This window comes from Maniola hyperantus, chromosome 7 (assembly GCF_902806685.2).
Source record: "Maniola hyperantus chromosome 7, iAphHyp1.2, whole genome shotgun sequence".
Classification (NCBI taxonomy): domain Eukaryota; kingdom Metazoa; phylum Arthropoda; class Insecta; order Lepidoptera; family Nymphalidae; genus Maniola; species Maniola hyperantus.
In genome coordinates this window covers 1-21,713 of record NC_048542.1, presented here as the reverse complement: position 1 = coordinate 21,713, position 21,713 = coordinate 1, and the positions used below count along the sequence as shown (strand labels likewise).

Below are 21,713 nucleotides of genomic sequence, written 5' to 3'. Positions count from 1 at the left end.
CTCACCAATCGGTGTTGCCAGACGCAACCCGAGTGTGGCCGCTCTCATTTAGTTTGATCATGAAGCCAATTCATTTTTGAATATTTGCGGAACCTAAGGATATATTATAAGAACCGTTTTGTTAATGACTTAACAATAAACAAATGATATTATGGTTTTATTTAATTATTTTGTTTTATTTTTACGACAATTGACAACGAAGCAAACGCCATCTATTGTGGCTCGAATGAACTCTGAACATCGACCCACGCGTAGTTCTGCACCTTGATGCTAGGTGGCACCAACATACTTTGAACAAAATTGATTTTTATTAAAAACGAAACGCTAATTAGTAGTTCAAAATTTACAACGTCACACCCTAGCACAGACTACGGTCTATTTGGGCTGCAAACTGCCAACACCAGTCGCGACTTTTTGTCTAGTGCTTTGGTCTGGAAGTGTGGTGTGAATTATTCGCTTTTTTTTGTCTAAATAAAAAAATAAATAAAAAAATAACATTTCATGACGTAGTTCCGAACAAATGTACCGCCGACAACACTCGCACTAACGGAGTTTTCTGCAATCTGGACTATATATAGAAGTTTTAAGATACATCCGTCGGCCCAGCTGGCGCTACCGAGCACAACAAACCGCTCGGTGGGAGGGTCTCCCTTTGGTATGGTCGAGCTTGCACACCGCTCCCGTGCACTTGACAATATTGAGTCCTTGTTGCTCGAAATAAAAAGTTTATTTATTGAACTGCTCGGTGCGAGCAGGCCACGCGCCGCGCGACGGCGAGCGTGCCGAGCTCTGGCGCCACACGCAGGTGGGGCGCGCGGGCGAGCTGGGCGCCGCGCGCGGGGAGGCGCTCACCTTCCGTCACGAGCTGCTGCTGCGCCGCGCCGCCGACGACAGCGCCACGCCGCTCAGGTAACGCGGAGCTCTGGCGCCACACGCAGGTGGGGCGCGCGGGCGAGCTGGGCGCCGCGCGCGGGGAGGCGCTCACCTTCCGTCACGAGCTGCTGCTGCGCCGCGCCGCCGACGACAGCGCCACGCCGCTCAGGTAACGCGGAGCTCTGGCGCCACACGCGGGCGGGGCGCGCGGGCGAGCTGGGCGCCGCGCGCGGGGAGGCGCTCACCTTCCGTCACGAGCTGCTGCTGCGCCGCGCCGCCGACGACAGCGCCACGCCGCTCAGGTAACGCGGAGCTCTGGCGCCACACGCAGGTGGGGCGCGCGGGCGAGCTGGGCGCCGCGCGCGGGGAGGCGCTCACCTTCCGTCACGAGCTGCTGCTGCGCCGCGCCGCCGACGACAGCGCCACGCCGCTCAGGTAACGCGGAGCTCTGGCGCCACACGCGGGCGGGGCGCGCGGGCGAGCTGGGCGCCGCGCGCGGGGAGGTGCTCATGCTGCGGCGTGGCGCTGTCGTGTTTACGCCGGTCATCGGATACATCGGCCTGGCGGGTCGCCATGTAGAGTAGGTATTACTAGGCTCGATATTAGGTGATAATTAAAAGTAGGTTGGAGAGAAGTCCTAACATTATCCTGAAGGTGATAGCAGACAGACAGGACAGCGCTCTCAAGGCGCACTGGATGTCTGCATTAGTTAATAAGTATATTAATTATATTAACTAACATAGAATAAGTTTCTTACTAACATACATTATATTATAATATAGTTACTAACATAGATTAAGATGGTTACTAACATAATATTGTGGGCCTTTGATGTCTGTGAAATAAAGATTATTTATTTATTTATTTATTTAATTCAAACACGTCCGCTCGGTGGCTAGCCCTCTTTATTACTACTCTTACATCTGGTACATACACGCACTACATAATTTTTCTTCTGAATTTATGGAATTAAAAATTGATTTCGTCCCCAGTGTTTGCTTCGGTAATAAGATCATTGACATAGAAATAATTTTTACTTATTGTTTCGATTGATTTGTCTGTACACTCGTACCCTAATTGCCAAAGACAACGTGTGACAATTGGCCCCACCATTAGGATATTATTGAGCGCGTAGCCTGAAGGGGTGGGGGCAGACCCGTCATAGACGACTCTAATTTTCGTAGACTCGCTTGTCTTACACAAAAAATAGGATAGTTCTGGTGGTTTATTTATTGGAAGAACTTCTAAGTGACCAAACTTAATAAATATGCTTTATAGTTTTCATTATTGCTAGTAACTAGTATGCATATTCTCTGCATGGTATGCATATGCATATACTTAGCATATTCGCGAATAAATTCAACGTATTGTTCTTTGATCTTCGGATTTGTATAATCCCGTACTTGCACACTTTTTAAAATGCATGCCAGTTTGCCAGTAATTGGGTGTACACTCTAATTTTTTTCTCTGTGCATTGTAATTTTTATTTTATATGTGTCTGTTGGCAAACCAATAAAATAAATTAAAATTAAAATTAACCTGCAGGTACACGGTGGGCGTGGACAGCTCGGTGCTGGGCGCCGACTGCGACGGCTACGAGCACCGCTACACCAGCGTGCAGGAGCAGGAGCACGACCCTCGGCTCTTCGCTCCGGACATTGGTCAGTGCAACCTGCAGTGGCCTCCTACCTCCTACCTCATGTACAAATGAGCACTGCAGGTTCCAGCTGGCTGGAACTGCTGGCCGACACATTCTATGATATCTGTTACGGATTTATACTGTAGGCTCTGGTATAAACCGACTGTTAGGTTTACCCCTTTAGTCATTGAATTTTCACAAATCCTTTCTTAGCGGATGTCTACGTCATAATAGCTATCTGCATGCTTTCCAACCCGATCCTTCCAGTAGTTTGAGCTGTGCGTTGGTAGATCAGTCAGTCAGTCAGTCAGCTTTTCCTTTTGTAAGTATGTATAATAGCCTCAAAAGCTCAATCGGTATAGGAGTGGACTGAAAACCGAAAGGTCGACGGTTCAAACCCCGCCCGTTGCACTATTGTCGTACCTACTCCTAGCACAAGCCTGACGCTTAATTGGAGAGGAAAGGGGAATATTAGTCATTTAACATGGCTAATATTCTTTATAAAAAAAATATACAGACTTTACTTTACAGACTTACTTAGCATTCGCGTCAGTATTATCCATAAAGAACTGCACCCCGCCTCTGTTTGTTGAATCGAATTGTTCGCTTCGCAGGTGATTTGTGCGATTATGTGGAGCAGCTGAACAGCTCGTCAGCTGAACACTCGTCGCGCCTCGAGCCTCTGAAGGAGTTCACTCTGCCTCACCGCGACCTGCAGTACGACGAAGCCATAGAGAGGTCACCATTCCAGAAATAATGTCTTTTATTCACGTATTATTGTATTACCCCTGTTTCGGCCCCTGCCTGGCCCTACAAGGGAGCCCGGGTTCTGGGGCCCATGGGCAAGACCGTACTCGGACAGGCTAGGGGTAGGTCGCACTAAACAACCGATAGGCTGATCGATAGGGGCGTGCATAGGCCCTACTATTTTGTAGATGTCCAGACTTCTAGATGTCCAGACTTCTAGAGAGTAGACCAGCTCGTATGTGTAGGTAGTGCGAGTGAATGACAGTTAAAATGTAAACGTATGTGTATTGAGCTGAGCCTACGACGGACGTGCGAGCGGACGCTCAGCCCCCATCAAATCAGCTGTGCCGGGGCGATGATCCAGATAGCCCAATTATACAGCAATGGGGCCATCGGGGAAAACTTCTTCGGAACACCGCAGATCTCCGAGGGTGCGTTCCAATGGAGCTCCATGTCAAGGCGGACAACGGAGGAGGAGAGAGATCAATTGTCCCCATGGGGCACGGTCACGCGGCACACAAAAACACACGGTAGCACCTTATAGATTCACTCTTCACTACAATGTACTCTTTTACTACGCTAGTTAGTTCATATAAGTTACTCGACTTCTAAGGGGGCGTCATCCGATAGTTAAAGTGCACGACGCGAGTAGATCAAAGACGTCACGCACGTATTCATAATGCGAAAGTATATAACAAAACGTCTCGTAATTGTTATCAAGCAAATTTAATTCAAATGTTCAATAGTTCTACCTATAGGTTATAATTCTTACAAGGAACCCACGAGGTGAGTCGGGCCTCACAATTGGGCGTGGGTCACGAGGCGAGATTCCACTCGCTTATTACACCTTATTCAGTATTACTCACGCGCTGAAGTCCAGGGAATCCCGTGATATTCACAACTTATATAACCATAATTCTATCACTGACACAATCTGATTCCAGACAACGAGGCCACGCCGTGAATGGCGCGTCAAGGTTATGGCCTTCCCCCCAGGTTGTCCTACAATAGAGACTTCTAACTGCGCGTGCCTCATATGCAATTTATAACCAACAAACACTCACCACACAAGACGGGTGGGTATATGGTTGCCATCTTCTCACTCCGATCCAACAAAGAATGACGTCACTATCACAAAGGGCCTTCCCTTACGATTCGCGGGGACACCAAAGGCCTACCTATCGTCGGAGCAATTATTCGAAGATAAATCAATTAATAACCAAGACCCGCGTGTTCGGCCCACGAGAGCCTGTGCCGCGCGACCGCCTGCCGCCGGCTCTGCGCTTTAGCGCGCCGTACGTTAGACTCACTAACGCAGCGGAGTACGAAGCGCGGCGAGCGGCGCGCGGGCATCGCACGACTACAAACACGCATCGGGCGCGACAACCCATATGTGCCCAGCTAGTTCTGTTGTTCCATTACGATTGCTATATCCACTTGTGTCATCGTCAGGTTCAAAGCGGAATACGACCGCCAGTACGTGGACGAGGCGGAGGAGGCGATGCGCAAGAACCTGCTCATGCAGCACTTGCGCTTCACGCGCTCCGCCAACCGCGAGGGCGCCACCTTCGAGCTGGGCGTCAACTTCCTCGGCGACCGGCTCGACGCCGAGCTCGACGAGCTGCTCGGCGTGCGCGCGGAGCCGGAGCGCGAGCTCGCCGAGCCCTTCCCGCACTCGCGCGCCGACCTGCGCGCCTCGGAGCAGACGCTGCCCGAGCGCTTCGACTGGCGGCCGCGGGGCGCCGTGTCGCCCGTCAGATGTGAGCCCTGCCCCGTCCCCCTCGCCGGCAGACGACCGGGGAGCGAGGCGCCTCACCCGTGTGCTTTGCTGTTGCAGACCAGGGCTCGTGTGCGTCGTGCTGGGCGTTCGCGGTGGCGGGCGCCGTGGAGGGCGCGCTGTTCGTGCGCACCGCGCGCCTCACGCCGCTGTCCGAGAAGTGCCTCGTGGACTGTGCGCACCCGTGAGTGTCCCGCGGCGTGGCCCGCGCGTGCCCCGCGCGCCTGGCCCGGCTGACGCTGTGTGTGTGTGTGCAGGTTCGGCGGCAACGGCTGCGCGGGCACGTGGCCCAGCCACGCCTACGACTACGTGCAGAGCCGCGGCCTGCCCGCGCTCGACGACTACCCGCCCTACAAGGACAAGGCGGAGCGCTGCGCGGAGCCGAGCGCGCGCCCCGTCACGCGCATCAGCGCGCACGTCAACGTCACCGCCAACAGCGTGCCCGCGCTCAAGGTGACCACTCGCCGTCGTGTGGTGCGAGCTCCGTGGCGATTTCTTTGTTGTTAATGGCAGTTTTGACGTAATTAGTAAACAACACATCAGGTGGCGATCAAGAAGCACGCGCCGGCGGTGGTGATCGTGGACGCCAAGGCCAAGAGCTTCGTGTTCTACAAGAGAGGCGTGCTCTACGACGATCGATGGTGAGTGATCACGACACGAGGGCGCGTCATGCGCTCGTCGCACCCTGCTGACGCTTGTGCTTGTGCCCGCAGCGGCAAGGCGGGCGGCAAGCTGAACCACGCCGTGCTGGCGGTGGGCTGGGGCGCGCGGCGCGGCGAGCCTCACTTCGTGCTCAAGAACTCGTGGTCGGAGGCGTGGGGCGAGCGCGGCTTCGTGCGCGTGCAGGCGCGCGCCAACACGTGCGGCGTGCTCGCCAAGCCCTCCTACCCGCGCCTCGAGCTCGGCGACGTGCTCGGCGCGCGCCGCCCGCCCGCCGACGAGGACGAGCTAGTCGACGAATAGTACTTACCTACAATGTTATTTAGGTTACGCTAGATAGATACATTTGTTCCATTTCACGAAGACCGTTTGGCCATGTGTGTGTGAGTGCAAACGCACACATCGCTGTAGTGTGCGTGGCGCTCAGCGTCACCGCTCGTCGGTACACACAACTATGGCTGAGTGGTCTTCGTGAAATAGAACCTAAATACAACAACTATAAGTACCTATAGTTGTCAGTCACTCAGTTGCAATCGCATCGACCGGCGACTGAGTGAAATGCGGGTACGGAGAGCAAAGTACTCTGAAAAATATTACTCTCGGTAAAACTATACTCAAAATATAATATAAAGTGGCGGTCGGCGGTTGCTAGCAGATGGCGCCACTCGCCACGCTACAGGTACTCAGTTGCACCCCTGGCTCTCCCTCCTCCGCCTTGCCCTACCTCTGCCACGTGTATTGCAAGCCGTGGTAAGCTACGAGTGGCTCTGCGCTCTGCAGTCTGCCATCATGCCGAATGTCAATGTGTTTAGGTTTAGTGTTCTATGCTAATATGTTTGTAACCTCAATGTATTATGGGTGTAATGTTGTAATGTAAGTAACGTTTGTAATACCTCAGTAAAATAAAAGCTGTGAATATGACGGTGCGCTGCCCGCTCCCCGCACGCGTCAGATCGTCGCGCGTCGCGCAGCATACGCGCATCATACGCGCAGCATACGCGCAGCGCAGAGGCAGCATTGTGATGCGATGACACGTACGAATTCTGTAACTAAGTCATAAAATAAGTTAATTACGTTATAATTATATCTAGGTATGGTTTTTATTTTTTATACTTAATATTGTTATCAATAATAAAGGAAAATCTCTTAAATGGCGTTTCATACTAATTGTAACCTTACCTTTCGCAAAAGTGTTTCATGATCATCAGCCAGCGCCCAGCTCTAACAGACAGCGCTAACAGACAGCACTCGTCCACTGTAGCGTTGCTCTGTTACATTAAAATAATTATAGTAAATATAATTATATAATTATAGTAGTATATTATAGTAAAATCAGAGTAAAATCATTAGTATTTTCCCTGGGAGCGGACACGGGCGCTAATGTGCGTGTCACATCAGAGAGACGGCAGCGAGACCGGCGCAGGCGGGGCCGCAGCAGGAACAGCTGCAAACGGCAAGCGGTACAAGTGTGCCTCTCTTATCGTAACTTATATTTGCCGTGGGGACCCTGGGGCCATGGAGTCTTAGTGCTAAAAAAAAATACGAGACATTTCACCGCGATTAATAGCCTCATCTGGTGATAGAAGGGGCTCATATTTTGCGCAACGGATCGGCCTGGCTGTCCAGCGCGGAGATGCAGCCGGGATCTAGCCGCTAGCTTTATGTTTACTGAATTGTATTATTTCATTAAAAAAATATATAATTTGATGATATTACATTCTTGTATGGAAGCAGGCGTTACTTTGCGGAAGTCCATGATATACAATGAACCAAAAGCTTAATTTGCTGTAATCCGCTGAAACACGAAACGTTTTAGGATTTGTGTGTTTAAATCATTTATAAATTCGACCTGTTTCAGCGGATTACAGCAAATTAAGCTTTTGATTCATTGGATATTACATTCATACAAGTTCAGATTATAATATGCGACTGGGTTGCCTACTGTTGGCATTTATATAAGTAGGAAGAAGTTGCAGTTCGACTTGTATGCAGAAATGCAACAAAAGTACTGGAATATTGCTAAATATTATGTAAAAATATTCAAAATTATTCTGAAATGTTTGCGTACAATCAAAGTCAATAAAATTCATTTAAGTATAGCAGAAAATTATTAATTCTGATAGTAAAATAACGGGAGTTTTGATATTTTACAGAATAAACAAACTGGGAGACATAAGGTGAAAACCAATTATTCGGCACTTTCTGTAATCTGTGGTTTAACTAAATGTCGATCAACAGCCGACGAGTCACGAGAGCGCAACGCTCGATGCGCGGCGCACAGACCACAGACACACACAGTTGTGTGATCTGTCTGAAGCGTTCCATTGGGCGTCGAGCGCGAAGTTAAATAGAGCCACTATAAAATTATAAGCCTGAAGCCTCGTTGTGTTTTATGTTATCTCAACGATCGCATTCAAACTGCACCTCGTGTAAGCGATGTAAAGTCAGCCTCACTAACGGGTGTTCCCCAAGGCTCTATTCTAGCTCCAACAATTTATCATATTTCTGCCAAAATACTTACGATTATAGTCGCGATAGCCCAGTGGTTGAGACGGCCGCCTCCTACTCGGGAGGTTGGGGGTTCGATCCCGGACACGTATCTCAACTTTTCAGAGCTATGAGCGTTTAAATATCACTCGCTTTATAGGTGAAGGAAAAACATCGCAAGGTCTCTAAATTATACAATTTATGTAAAAATGATGTGATATATTCTGTTGTCCAAAAAAAGTTGTCAAAGCGGGACAGGTTCACGGGCGCGGACTGCGGAGGCGCGGCGCCGTATAAAGCGGCGCGCCGAGCGAGCGCGCGGCATTGCGACACGGGACACCCGCGCGCACGGCGACTGCACGACAACACCGCAGCACGACAGCGCGGCAGCATGGCGCCGCGCCGCGCACCCCGCTTGTTTTGTTTCACTTCAGTAGCTATCTCAATATTAATATTTGGTAAGTTTTCATGTTGTTGACATTTAGCTGACCCTGACCGCGCCGCGCGTGCCGCTCGGTAGTGTCGTTCAGTCCTACACCTACCTACACTATATGCCGTGGCGCTACCTGCTGCGAGAGAACATCACAGGGGTGCCCCGTGCCTGCCCTAGCCAGACTTCGAATTACTTTTGTTATTACAATTTTATAGGTAGGTATTAGTAAAATATAAAAATAGATTTGACTGTTTGATCTTTCCTGGATGCGGTTGGGCGGGAAAGCGGTAAGAATTGAATAAAATTAGAATAGTTCCGTCGCGCGTCGGCCCCACGGCCCTGTCGCCTGTCTTCGTCGTTTCACTCGTCGTGCAAATAGTGGCCGCAGTCGACAGTAGCGAGGCATCAACGTCGTACTTGTCAATGTGACCGGAGCGGGCCACGACACTCGTCGTCGTCGTCTCGCCCCTACATGTGCTGCACACGGCCCGCTTCACACGGGACCTCCTTCGTGAGCTTTTGGTTTCACGCTTTACAAGAAAAAATAATCTACTATTCGGGGGAAACTAAAGCTAAGAGGGTTTCAAACGCACACCGGTCTGCGAAGAGCCTCCAAATAATACTCAGCCGGATATTTTCAGTTCCAGAAAACACTTAAACTTATATCGCAGCAGTAAAGCGATAATATAATATTGTGTAGAGTAGGACTGAACGGAAGGCAAATTATTAAGTGAACTATGAATATTAAGTAGTTGGTTGCCGGGTGGTGACTGGCGACTGGTGACTGGTGACTGGTGACTGGTGACGCTCTCCACACCTCACCCCGCACGAGCCTCGACCAGTCGTCGCTAGAGGCGGAGCTAGAGGTCAATGTCACGGGCGAACTCTTTCTATTTGTCTTTTATTATATCACAATGTCACATCATTAAATACCTGTTCAAGGATGTCTAATTTAATGTTTTACCTATTTAGCTCATTAGCCTGTAGCGTATAGAGTGTAGCGTGTAGCGTATAGAGTGTAGCGTGTAGCGTATAGAGTGTAGCGTGTAGAGTGTAGCGTATAGAGTGTAGCGTGTAGCGTATAGAGTGTAGCGTATAGAGTGTAGCGTGTAGCGTATAGAGTGTAGCGTGTAGCGTCTCTATATGGCAACAGCAGGTCAATGTATACTTACTAGTAAACTATTATGTTGTGGTGTTCAAATTCTTTTTCAAAGTATTAGAATATTATAATTTTGTATACATATTTTATAAATACTAAAATATTTGTTGCAGGTCAGTAAGTCAGCCTGTCTGTACAATATTATTGTACTTTTTCAGCATATTCATATTCAGATAGTCGAAATCGCAATCGGGGAGAGAACGCCCCGCACACCCGCACAGCCCCCGCGCTAGCCCGATGCGAGCCAGAGCGGGTGACGTGCGGGTGTGCGGAGCGAACGCCTCACCTCCTAATCAGATTGCCATCTCGATCTGTCGTGGACTGCATTGCATTTAGTATACCTACCTCAACCGTCCGCAAATATATTTTATGAAATAATATTATGATAATGTATCGCTCGTTGTAGTTCCGCCGCGTGACGCGTGACGTGCTCGTACGGCACGCGGCACGCGGCACGCGGCACGCAGCACCGGCAACCACAAAAACCGGCCATCTAAATTTCGCAGGCGGCGTTTTATATTCAACATATTTTATGTCTGTTTTGTTTTGTAGTTTTAGAAAACCAGTTTCAACGTTACCGAGAGATAACGTGTAAACCACAAAACTGTGTATTATTACAATACTAAGCATATTGTGTCCGACGAGCTGTGCGCTGTGCGCTGTGCGCTGTGCGCTGTGCCCGCCAAGCCGCACAGCCGCACAGCCGCCTCACGCTCGTCCCGTTGCCGTTCCAGCTTGCTCGGCGAGCTGCGCGGCCGACGCGCTCGACGAGCTGCCGTTCCCCTCGCCCTCGCACTCCAGTCGCACTCCTCGTTCTGCAGCACTAAACTTTCTGCAGCTCATATCTGGTAAGCTAAACATTAAGTTATATTTTCTTATCGGAATAATGCTTTTGCAGAACAAACTTAGGAGTAAACAATGTATTGATTAGAATTATATGTCGCGAACATAATAAACTTTTTAAAACTGCAAAATTACGACAAAATGCTGCTTTCAGTATATTGATACAGTATTATAAACTCGTATGCTTCTTCGTAATTTTTCTTGTTTTATTAGTACGTATTAAATTACAAAGACAGTGACTTTTTCATATTTGTATTTTTATTATCTGTTGGCAAACCAATAAAAAATAAATAAAAAAAGTAAAATAAAATACAATTAAAAAAAAATTGTATGCGGGCCGGAGTTACAAGTAGGTGGAACCTGTCTGCCCGATCGCGATATGTACCTACTAGTAATTATGGATTTAATTTTTTGTGAAAACTTTACCGGCTTACCACCGACCCACCGACCCACCGACCCACCGACCCACCGACCCACCGACCCACCGAGCAGTAAGCAAGGCTTATCACTGTAGATTAAGATTAAAACTATGTAATATGTTAAGCTGTTTGTTTTCTCAACAAAACAAAATTAATTAAAAATAAAAAATGCTCATGGGTGGCGTTCGTATGTAGAGTAATAAAGGTAGATACAGAACGTTTGCTTTCTCATTCACACTAAAAAGAGAGCACAGATAAAGTTACTAATGTGATAAACAGAGACGCAGCTAACCTATTTTTTGTCCCTTATCGTGTAACTGGTTTTTTTCAAGAATACATACAACTTACATAAGGTAACTGATACAAATAAGGCCTACCTTATTTAAATCGTTGATTACAAAATAAATATATTTGTGTATCAAAAAAACTTCAATAAATTATTATTAGATGTTTATTAATATCAAATTAATGGAGAAAAACATTAACAATATCTAATAAAATGAAGGCAAAATCAACAATACAAAAACCTTAGCTAGTGGCCATAATAAGTTACGTCTACCAAATAAGGCCTGTAAACTTTAAAGTCATAAAATCTTGTTAAAAATTTATTTATTTAAAAAATAACTATTTCACAGCTTTTATATACCTTTTATATTTTGATAACTAAGCTTTTTATTACAGTAATTAAACATTTATAAACACAGATGGCTTGTCAGACTTAAGCTCTCATATTAACAATAATATGAATAAACTATAAAAAATATAGGCCTTATTAAATTGCACTCCTGTATACAAGGCACTAAACTGTCGCTGCACGCTGCTAAGCTTTCTTCCGACCAAGTAACACGTTTAGGAGCCTTTTTAGATTTAGTTATTCGTAGTATTTTGAGAGCTAGACATCAAAATGCGTATTAAAATGCGGGATTTATATTAAGGCCTAGGGTTACAATTAAGGCCTTGGGCCTTATTTGGTACCGTACCAGATAAAATATAAAGTTCCATAATTCGTTCCATTATTCAAAATGATGAAAATGAAAGCAATAATTATCTAATATAATGGCTAAGGTACTATAACTACTTATTAGTTTATATAAAATGTCAATATAAAACGTAATAACTTGCCTTGTTATTACGAAAATTTTATAGTGCGCCGCGAAACACCTAAGTTCCACAAAGAAGGCGGCGCAACAAGCACAGGGAATAGGCGCAGGGCGCCTGAGCTGTTCGTACCTAATCATAGGGCCGTAGTATGTATGTGCGTGAAAAATCTTTTATGTTACATTTATTTAACCGGGTTTTCGGGAGAGTAGGCCTTTTTCGAGCATAGGCCTTATTTGTATCAAGTACCTTACAAGGCATGCAACTTTAGTTGCGAAACAAACTTTGAGAATTCGTGGCGTAATAATTGTATTTCTCATGAGTTATTTACTCGTTTTCACATAAAAAACGTTTAATACAAATAATGTGGCTAATTCCGTTGTACACAATCTCTAAACTAAACTAAAATGGCACGTCTAAATCTATTGCTATCCCTTTCATAATGTTGGTTGCGGAAAAGGATAGTTTTAGATTTAGACCTGTTAATTTAGTTTAGTTTGGAGATTGTGTACTAGAGAATCGGCCCCATTGTTGATCGGTTAGTACTCAATACAAATATTGACTACTAAACAATAGTAATAATTGTCGTGTTATTCATCGTTACGTCGTGCTATCGCTATCTCATACGCGGTTACACAGTACTTACATCTACCTATTATTCTATCTACGGTGGCGATAATCACTAACATCAGGTCCTGCTCGTTTGCTCGTCTGCTCGCTATTTTTATAAAAAAAAATCGATAAGGTGAAGGATTCTGAAACGTGGTCTCGTTTTCAGGCTACGACGTTGTCGCCGACGACGACTGGCCTCTCTCGTCGCTGTTCCCCGCCGCGCCCGCCGCGTCCGCCGCGTCGGCCGGTCAGTTGCGTCGAGTCACCGCCGGGCGCCGGCTCACCGCTCCAACGAACACTATCTGACTAATTTCCTTTTCAGGTCGCAGGCGAGGCGGCCGCGTGTCGAGCCTGCCGGTGCTGCTGCTGCCGGTGGCGCTGCACGACACGCGACACTTCGGTGAGTAAAAATACACCTCGGAAAACACTTGTAAGGAAAACTAAGTCTCGATCGTTCTGCACAGATGCGTACAGCGGGAGACCGGCCAGAAGACCTGCTAGTGAGTACGACACCGAGGAGGACAACGAGCGGCCCTCGCGCCTCGGCCCCGCGCCGCGCCGCCCGCCCTCCGCAGATGACAGCGAGGACTCTGCCCCGCGCCGCGGCCCCACGCCACGCCGCCCGCCCAACGCGGACGACGATGAGGACCCCGACGACGAGGACTCCGCCCCGCGCCGTGACCCCGCGTCGCGCCGCCGCCCCGCCGGCAGGGCGCCGTTCCGCGCGCCGCCCTACACCGCCGATTCCGCATTTCCAGCATTTCGCGACAAGCCAAATGTCACCCCCATCGGTAAGTGCTATTATTGATAATCGCTTAAGAAATGCCACTAGGTATACAAATAATGGAGCCCAGGAGCAGGACCGCGCTCGGACAGGCCAGGGGCAGGGTCGCACTAACAACCAAAGCGGGTGATCGACCTGTGGATAAATAGAGACCTGCATAGGCAATATCACTTACCATCTTGTAGATGCCGAGTCTCCTAGAGAGTAGACCAGCTCGTTTGTCTAGGTAGTGTGAGTACATGACAGTTAATGTGGGTGTGTTGAGCTGAACCTACGACGGCGGGAGGCGAGCGGACGCTCAGCCCCCAATGAATCAGCCGTGCCGGGGGGTGAGCCAGATAGCCCAAATGTACAAATGGGGCCATCGGGGAAAACTTCTTCGGCGCACCGCAAATCTCCAAGGGTGAGTTCCAAATGGGGCTCCGTATCAAGGCGGACAACGGAAGAGGAAATAGACCAATTGTCCCCATGGGGCAATTGTGCAAAACTTTCTCGCGCCACCCCAATAACACACGATAGTACTTTATTGATTCACTCTTCATTACAAGATCCTCTTTTACTACGCTAGTTAGCTCAGATAAATTACTCGGCTTCTTAAGGGGGCGTCCTCCAATAATTAAAGCACAACTCCACAACACAAGTAGCCCCCTTAATAACAAAACGTCTCGTAATTGTTACGAAGCAAATATAATTCAAATGCTCAATAGTTCCATAGGTTATAATTCATACAAAGAATTCACGAGGCAAGTCGGGCCTCATTATTACACCTTATTCAATTTTACTCACGCGCAGAAATCCAAGGAACCAACGTGATATGCACAACTTACATAACCTTATATCATGGACACAAACTAAATATTACCTATTCAAGACAACAAGGCCACGCCGTCAATAGCGCGTCAAGGTTGCAGCCTTCCCCCACAAGTTGTCTTACAATCGCGACAATTTAACTGCGCGTGCTCCATATGCCATCTATAAAACAAATATCACAACACAACCAAACATAATTATCACAACACAAAGGCACCGTAAATGGTAACAACTGATTCTTCAAGCAAATGGACGCTATTTTTCTCAATCGGATTCAACACAAGGACGGCGTTATTAACACAAAGGGTCTTCACTTACAATTCACGGAAACACAAAAGGCCGGCTTGCCGGAGCAAGTATTCGAGGAACAATCAACAATTAAGACACGCGACTCACACGGGCCTCTGCCCCACCACGGGGCGCGGCTGCAGACGGGTCTGCCCTTTGTCGCTATTTTCTGACTAAGTAAGTATAATGGGTACTCGTCCTCAGAGTCGTCGCAGCGCCTCGTGGAGATGTTCCGCGCGCAGACGCCGCCGCCCGACGCGCAGTGGCCGCCCGCCATCGTGCAGTCGGAGTTCGACGCGAGCGAGCGCGTGCTGCTCACCGACGACGACGACCACGACGCCGACGAGTGGCCGCGCCACGCACTCGTGCGCCGCGCCGCGCCCACGCCCGCACGCGCTCCGCCGGCGCCCGCGCGCGCGCCACCACCGCCCGCACGCCCGCGCCTCAAGCGCGCTCTCAAGATACGCGCCGTGCTCATGGTGCCGAGGGCTGGCTTCTCCGAAGCTTACACCGTCTGGTAAGTAAACGAAGAAAGCTTCCTTTCGGACGTCATGCGCTCGGACGCCGAGCTTACTCACCTTACATACTACGAGCCGTAACTCGACTCTGAGCTAACGTATTACTTGCTATACTACTTTTTTATATTTTTTAAACGACTCAATTTTTTTTAATAAATACTTTTTTAATGTTTGACACACAGGTGGGACCCTAGTGGCGACTCGCGCATGCACTTCCAGGACGGCTCGGCGGCCACGTTCCGCAAGCTGCTGCCCAACGGGCTCGTGCAGAAAGTAGAGGTTAGCTGCAGAGTTGCCTACATAATTGTTTAATCCCTGCCTGGCCCCACAGGGGAGCCTGGGTCCTGGGGCCCAATAGCAGCAGCCCATTATCGCACTAACAGCCGATAGGCTGATCGACCTGTGGAGAAAAGGGGGGCATGCACAATAAATCACTTACCATCAGGTAGGTCTTGAGTCTTCTTAAGAGTAGACCAGCTCGTATGTGTAGGTGGGGTGAGTGAGTGACCGTGAGTGTGTAAATGTGGGTGTATTGAGCTGAGCCTACAACGGCGGGAGGCGAGAGGACGCTCAGCCTCCATCCAATCAGCTGTGCCAGGGCGGTGATCCAGTTGGCCCAATTATACACCACCGATGGGGCCGTGGTGTTGATCCAGATAGCCCGCACCAATGGGGCCATCGGGGAAAAATTCTTAGGGGGTACCGCAGGGATGCGTTCCGATGGAGCTCCGTGTCAAGGCGGACAACGGCGAAGGAGAGAGACCAAGAGACCATAGGGCAATTGTGTAAAACAGGTCACTCGGCACTCAAGAATACACTGTATCACTCTCTAGCTTCACTCTTCGTCGTACGAGAACCCACGAGGCCGCGCCTCATCATGGGTGTGGGTCAGCGGCGAGATTTCACTTGATTATTACAACTTATTCAATAGTACTCACGCGCTCGTAGGCAAATGATAATCATCAACACAATTCGCGCGACACTCAGGTACTAGATGGCCACAAGTTACTCCTCGCACACGCGGCCGCCATCTTAGCTCGTTCCGATCCGACACAAGAAACGACACCGCTATCACGAGAGCCCTCCCCTTACTCATCGCGGGAATATATTATAGGGCCGCATCGTCGGAACAATTACTTGAGGACAAAAAATGATGACCTCCCTGGTGCAGTGGTGAGCGCTGTGGTCTTAATAGTGGGAGGTCCCGGGTTCGAATCCTGGCAGGGGTTTGGAATTTTATAATTTCTAAATTTCTGGTCTGGTCTGGTGGGAGGCTTCGGCCGTGGCTAGTTACCACCCTACCGGCAAAGCCGTGCCTTTGTCCAACCGGGCGCGGGACGCCTGCCCTTTGCCGGTGTTTGCCACTGCAACTAACTAATGACGTTCCGCGTAGCGCGCTCCGTCCTAGGCTGCATCATCACTTGCCACTTGCCACTTGCCACCAGGTCTGATTGCAGCCCAGCGAGATATATCGTGTTGTACGTGTACAGATGCACGTGGACCGCACGGGTGGGCGCGTGCTGCGCCGCTGCGCCACCAGCGTGGCCGCCGCCGGCGCCGCCGAGCGCGCGCATCCCGCGCTGCCCGACCTGCAGCTCTTCACCTTCGCAGGTCACACTTCGCACACACTGTCACACGTCACACTACATTGCATTACATTTTATTACCTATAGACCTATTGACTGCAATCGAATGTCTGATGAGACCCGACGGTGTTGTTGTGGCGCAGGCTACGAGGAGGGTGAGGAGCGCTGGCTGTACCGCGCGGAGGGCGCGGCGGGAGGCGCGCGCGGCGAGGCGCTGACGGCGCTGCACGAGCTGCGGCTGCTGCGCGACGGCGAGGACTCCGCCCTGCCGCTGCGGTAGCTATCCGTCCCCCGCCCCCCGCCCCGCACGTCGCCCGTCGCTAACGCGTGTTGTCGCGCGCAGGTACAGCGTGGCGGTCAACAGCTCGGTGCTGGGCGCCGACTGCGACGGCTACCACCACCACTACTTGGACGTGTACTACCACGACAAGGAACCGGAGTTTTTCGAAGCCAACTTAGGTTCGTATCCTAAAGGAACGTAGCCGGTGACGTTTAATGATATGTCTTACGAAACCGTTTGGTTTCGCGCATGTTGCAGACGAGCTGTGTGATGTGGTGCAGCGGCTGAACGCGTCGGAGCCCGACGCGCTGGCGCGCCTGGAGCCCCTGCGCGAGTTCACGCTGCCGCGCCGCGACCCGCGCTACGACGCCGTCATCGAGCGGTGAGGGCACAATTCTAGTTTAGCTCTCAATATGTCTTTAAACGTGACTTTCGTGACAGTCCCCGTTAAATAAATTTGATGAACTCTCCCTCCCAGGTTCAAAGAGCAGAACTCGCGTCAGTACGTGGACGACGCAGAGGAGGCGGTCCGCAAGAACGCCGTGCTGCAGGGCTCGCGCTTCGTGGCGTCCGGCAACCGCGCCGGCGCCACCTTCCAGCTCGACGTCAACTTCCTGGGTGACCGCCTCGACGCCGAGCTGCGCGGGCTGCGCGGCGCGGCGCGCGGCGGCACGGGGCAGCGCGCTGAGCGCTTCCCGCACGGGCGCCGCGCGCTGGGCTCGCTGGCGCCGCGCCTGCCCGCCGCCTTCGACTGGCGCGCCGAGGGCGGCGTGTCACCCGTGCGTTGTGAGTATTGCGCTGCTCCCCGCCCCTCGTGGCACTTGGCAGACGCGACTAACGCGCGCACTGTTACAGTTCAGGGGATGTCGTGCGCGTCGTGCTGGGCGTTCGCCACGGTGGGTGCGGTGGAGGGCGCGCTGTTCCGCCGCAGCGGGCGCCTCACGCCGCTCTCTGAGCAGCAACTCGTTGACTGCGCACATCCGTGAGTTCTCATTCGCCTATTTTGCCACGTGGGCAAGCGCCCACAGTTATATCGGTCATGTCCTTTGCGACGTAGGCAAGCGCCCACAGTTACATTGGTCATGTCCTTTGCGACGTAGGCAAGCGCCCACAGTTACATTGGTCATGTCCTTTGCGACGTAGGCAAGCGCCCACAGTTACATTGGTCATGTCCTTTGGCGTATCAAATACTATGGCGTAAACTTGATAGACCCGTACCAAAAGAATTAACGAATCTGTGAGATTTTGGTACGAGAATCAAACTAACTACGTAAAATGGGGCGATGCACTCCCTAGTGAATACAGACTAGAGTGTGGCGTTCGTCAAGGAGGGCTAACGTCTCCGGACCTATTTAACCTTTATATCAATGACCTTATCGGGAGGCTGAGAAGTACCAAAGTCAGTTGCCATATTGGTAACATCTATGTTAACAATTTGAGCTACGCTGATGACATGGTGCTCCTCAGCCCCTCAATAAATGGACTTAGGAAATTGCTCAATATTTGTGAGCAGTTTGCTACAGAACATGCTCCCAAATATAATGTAGCAAAAACTGAAATGCTCGTCTTTAAAGCGGGCAAGGGTCCGGAGACTGTTCTGCCGGTATATTTGAGCGGGTCCTCAGTTCGGGTTGATAGAAGCTTTAAATATTTGGGCCATATTTTATCAGAAGACATAAAAGATGACAGAGATATGAAGAGCGCCCACAGTTACATCGGTCATGTCCTTTGCGACGTAGGCAAGCGCCCACAGTTACATCGGTCATGTCCTTTGCGACGTAGGCAAGCGCCCACAGTTACATCGGTCATATCCTCTGGTTACAATAAGCCCAGAGCTTTACAAACGTGTCTTATCACCACACTGAACCTGCGAGTACTTACATGATTCCATCGGTACAGCTTCGGCGGCAACGGCTGCGCGGGCACGTGGCCGAGCCGCGCCTACGACTACGTGCGGGCGCGCGGGCTGGCGGCGCTCGACGACTACTCGCCATATAAAGAGAAGGTTACCAGCCAGATACTTACATGATTCCATCGGCACAGCTTCGGCGGCAACGGCTGCGCGGGCACGTGGCCGAGCCGCGCCTACGACTACGTGCGGGCGCGCGGGCTGGCGGCGCTCGACGACTACTCGCCATATAAAGAGAAGGTTACCAGCCAGATACTTACATGATTCCATCGGTACAGCTTCGGCGGCAACGGCTGCGCGGTCGGCGCTCGGTCTGAGCGGTCGGCGCTCGGTCTGAGCGGTCGGCGCTCGGTCTGAGCGGTCGGCGCTCGGTCTGAGCGGTCGGCGCTCGGTCTGAGCGGTCGGCGACGGTCGGCTAAACTTCAGACGCGTTCGTGATTCCGACCCGCTCGCTTATTTCATACAGTCTCAAGTAAACAGTGGCAAAGGGCAGAGCCGTCTGCAGCCACGCGCCGCGCCCCGTGCGCGTGGCCCCGCCCCGTGCGCGTGGCCCCGCCCCGTGCGCGTAGCCCCGCCACGGGGCGCGGCGCGGGCGCGGTCATACTGTTCAGAAAAGAGATACGTGACCCTCGTCCCCGCAGGTGGAGAGCTGCAAGGAGCAGGCGGTGCCGCGCGCCGCGCGCATCAGCGGCCACGTCAACGTCACCAAGCACAGCGTGCCCGCGCTCAAGGTACGTGTGTGTACCGACCGCTGACTGCAGCACGTCGCACTCGGCCCACAGCACTGACCGCCTGTCCCGCAGGTGGCGATCAAGCAGCACGGGCCCGCCGTCGTGCTCGTGGACTCCAGCCCGCGCAGCTTCCTGTACTACAGCAAGGGCGTGCTCTACGACGACCGCTGGTCAGTATCGTGCGTGCCCTGTACGGGGCACGTACGAACCGTTCCTTTATTTGATTTGATTTATTTGATCAAAAAACTAACAGCAATTATTTTCAGTTCTAAGAAAAGTTCTAAGCACGCCGTAGTGACCGTCGGGTGGGGGCAGGAGAGGGGCGAGCCCTACTTCATACTGAAGAACTCGTGGTCCGAGGCGTGGGGCGAGGGGGGCTACATCCGCCTGCAGGCGCGCGCCAACACGTGCGGCGTGCTCACGCACCCCTCCTACCCGCGCCTCGAGGACGACGACGTGCTGAGCTGAGCGCGCGCCCACGACGCGCGGTCGTGACGCGCGCCCACGACGCGCGACCGAGGACCAGAGCAGAGAGATTCGTTGCTACATTATGAGTCAAATAAAACGATTGAAAACCAAAAGTGTTTTTTTAAATCTAAATCAAATGCACTTATCTCATTCTCGCTTGGCGTTAGAACACAAGCATTTCCTGATACGATAATATATATATCTTATTGTTGTTTCTGACTTTCAAAAGATTCTCAACTCAATTCAAAAGAGTAGATTCCCAACTCCTGACAACTTCTTCATACAGAATCGGTTGAAATATAGTTATTATAAATAAATTTGTATAATATTAAAACGGTACCAGAAGTGAGTTTAAAAGTTATACAGAAAAGCAGGGCATTATAAGATATTTTTGTATTGGTTATTGGAATGTCCTCTCATGTTAAACTTGCGCGCAGACATCACACGCGTAGAGGTTCATCGAGAGGTTTAATCTTTAAACTAACCTAACTACAACATTAAGACCTGATCAGGCACCAAATCACTATTACAACCAATAATTTAAAATGGCGACCTAAACACAAAACATTTAATAGTCGAATGAGTCTGCGCAATGTCCTGTCACGCGTCCGCCCTCCGACAGCGTAGTGGGCACAGTGGGCACAGTGGGCACAGTGGGCACAGTGGGCACAGTGGGCACAGTGGGCTAATGAAGAGTTGAAAAACATTAATATGAATTAGACACAATAATAAAGTTACACAATATTATGTTGATACACGAGTTCTAGAGGATGTTCATACAAAATCATTCTAGCGCGGGTGTCTGTTACAGTTTTACCTCTTCATTGGATTGTAAATGTGGCGTTGGTTTGTATCTCCTGTGGTTTGAGCTAAATGTTCATACAGAATCATTCTAGCCCTGTATCACCAGTCACCACAACAACATTCATAGCATGGATATCTGTTGCAGTTCGCATAACCAATTCCCACAGACCAGTCCTCACACTACAACAGCGTTCACTTCCAGCGTGGATGAATGTTACAGTTTAGTCATTGCTAAACCAATTTCTCTAATACTCCATGTTGAAGCAATCACATTAAACCAGAAAAATTCTAACCGGAGATATTCATTTCGACCATTAATTTCGTAAACTTTTGCAAACTAATACTTTACCTTAATTTGAATAGTAAACAACCATAGTTACATCGCATCGTGGCAAAAGTTAACTTTATTTTTGCGTCAAAACTTGTCAAACTTGTTTTTATAAGAACAAGGGGCGCCGCCGCGCGCACCGCCCCGCTCCGCCCAACTCCGCCCCGCTCCGCCCAACTCCGCCCCGCTCTGCCCCGCTCCGCCCCGCTCCGCCCCGCTCCGCCCCGCTCCGCCGCCGAGCGGGGCGGTTAATGCCTCACTTGTAAATGTAAGTACCTATGTAATATAAATAAAGATGAGATAGATGAAGAATAATGATGAAACATTTACAGCTGTCATGTCATTCTCTCCCCCTCCCCCCCCCTACCCTCTGCACCTTACGATGTGATTGGATGTGATCACCAGTCGGTAACTCGTTACGGATACATTATTGACGATGCGTCAATTTTTTAGAACGTGA

General features: G+C 50.3%; 3 protein-coding genes across 3 annotated transcripts in view; all 3 read left to right on the top strand.

Annotated features, from left to right (window-relative positions):
- The window catches only part of LOC117983889 (uncharacterized), a 29,224-nt gene extending 22,383 nt beyond the window's left edge, over positions 1–6,841 (top strand). Inside the window, exons 9-16 of the mRNA XM_069499514.1 lie at positions 756–909; positions 2,419–2,534; positions 3,127–3,250; positions 4,712–5,019; positions 5,097–5,220; positions 5,294–5,489; positions 5,580–5,677; positions 5,750–6,841. Coding sequence (XP_069355615.1) covers positions 756–909; positions 2,419–2,534; positions 3,127–3,250; positions 4,712–5,019; positions 5,097–5,220; positions 5,294–5,489; positions 5,580–5,677; positions 5,750–5,999 — 1,370 coding nt within the window. The 3' untranslated portion in view covers positions 6,000–6,841. The remainder of the gene's footprint in view (positions 1–755; positions 910–2,418; positions 2,535–3,126; positions 3,251–4,711; positions 5,020–5,096; positions 5,221–5,293; positions 5,490–5,579; positions 5,678–5,749) is intronic.
- LOC117983592 (uncharacterized) lies at positions 6,352–20,055 on the top strand. Its single transcript, XM_069499720.1, has 18 exons — positions 6,352–6,446; positions 6,595–6,715; positions 8,344–8,641; positions 10,510–10,623; positions 12,914–12,994; positions 13,070–13,147; positions 13,212–13,538; positions 14,834–15,146; positions 15,330–15,426; positions 16,638–16,758; positions 16,877–17,009; positions 17,077–17,192; positions 17,272–17,395; positions 17,492–17,799; positions 17,869–17,995; positions 18,913–19,162; positions 19,564–19,823; positions 19,920–20,055. The coding sequence occupies exons 1-16, from the start codon at positions 6,352–6,354 to the stop codon at positions 19,040–19,042; spliced, it is 2,583 nt and encodes an 860-aa protein (XP_069355821.1). The 3' UTR covers positions 19,043–19,162; positions 19,564–19,823; positions 19,920–20,055.
- LOC138402584 (cathepsin K-like) lies at positions 19,183–20,121 on the top strand. The gene is made up of 4 exons (XM_069499719.1): positions 19,183–19,194; positions 19,564–19,653; positions 19,726–19,823; positions 19,920–20,121. The coding sequence occupies exons 1-4, from the start codon at positions 19,183–19,185 to the stop codon at positions 20,119–20,121; spliced, it is 402 nt and encodes a 133-aa protein (XP_069355820.1).
- Positions 20,122–21,713: the final 1,592 nt, after the last annotated feature.

Coding starts and splice junctions, on each gene's coding strand:
- LOC117983592 (XM_069499720.1), top strand. CDS start 6,352: ATGGCGCCACTCGCCACGCTACAGGTACTCAGTTGCACCCCTGGCTCT. Junction 15,147..15,329: donor TCCGAAGCTTACACCGTCTG/GTAAGTAAACGA, acceptor TTTGACACACAG/GTGGGACCCTAGTGGCGACT. Junction 17,800..17,868: donor CGGCGTGTCACCCGTGCGTT/GTGAGTATTGCG, acceptor GCACTGTTACAG/TTCAGGGGATGTCGTGCGCG.
- LOC138402584 (XM_069499719.1), top strand. Junction 19,654..19,725: donor ACAGCGTGCCCGCGCTCAAG/GTACGTGTGTGT, acceptor CCTGTCCCGCAG/GTGGCGATCAAGCAGCACGG. Junction 19,824..19,919: donor GTGCTCTACGACGACCGCTG/GTCAGTATCGTG, acceptor AATTATTTTCAG/TTCTAAGAAAAGTTCTAAGC.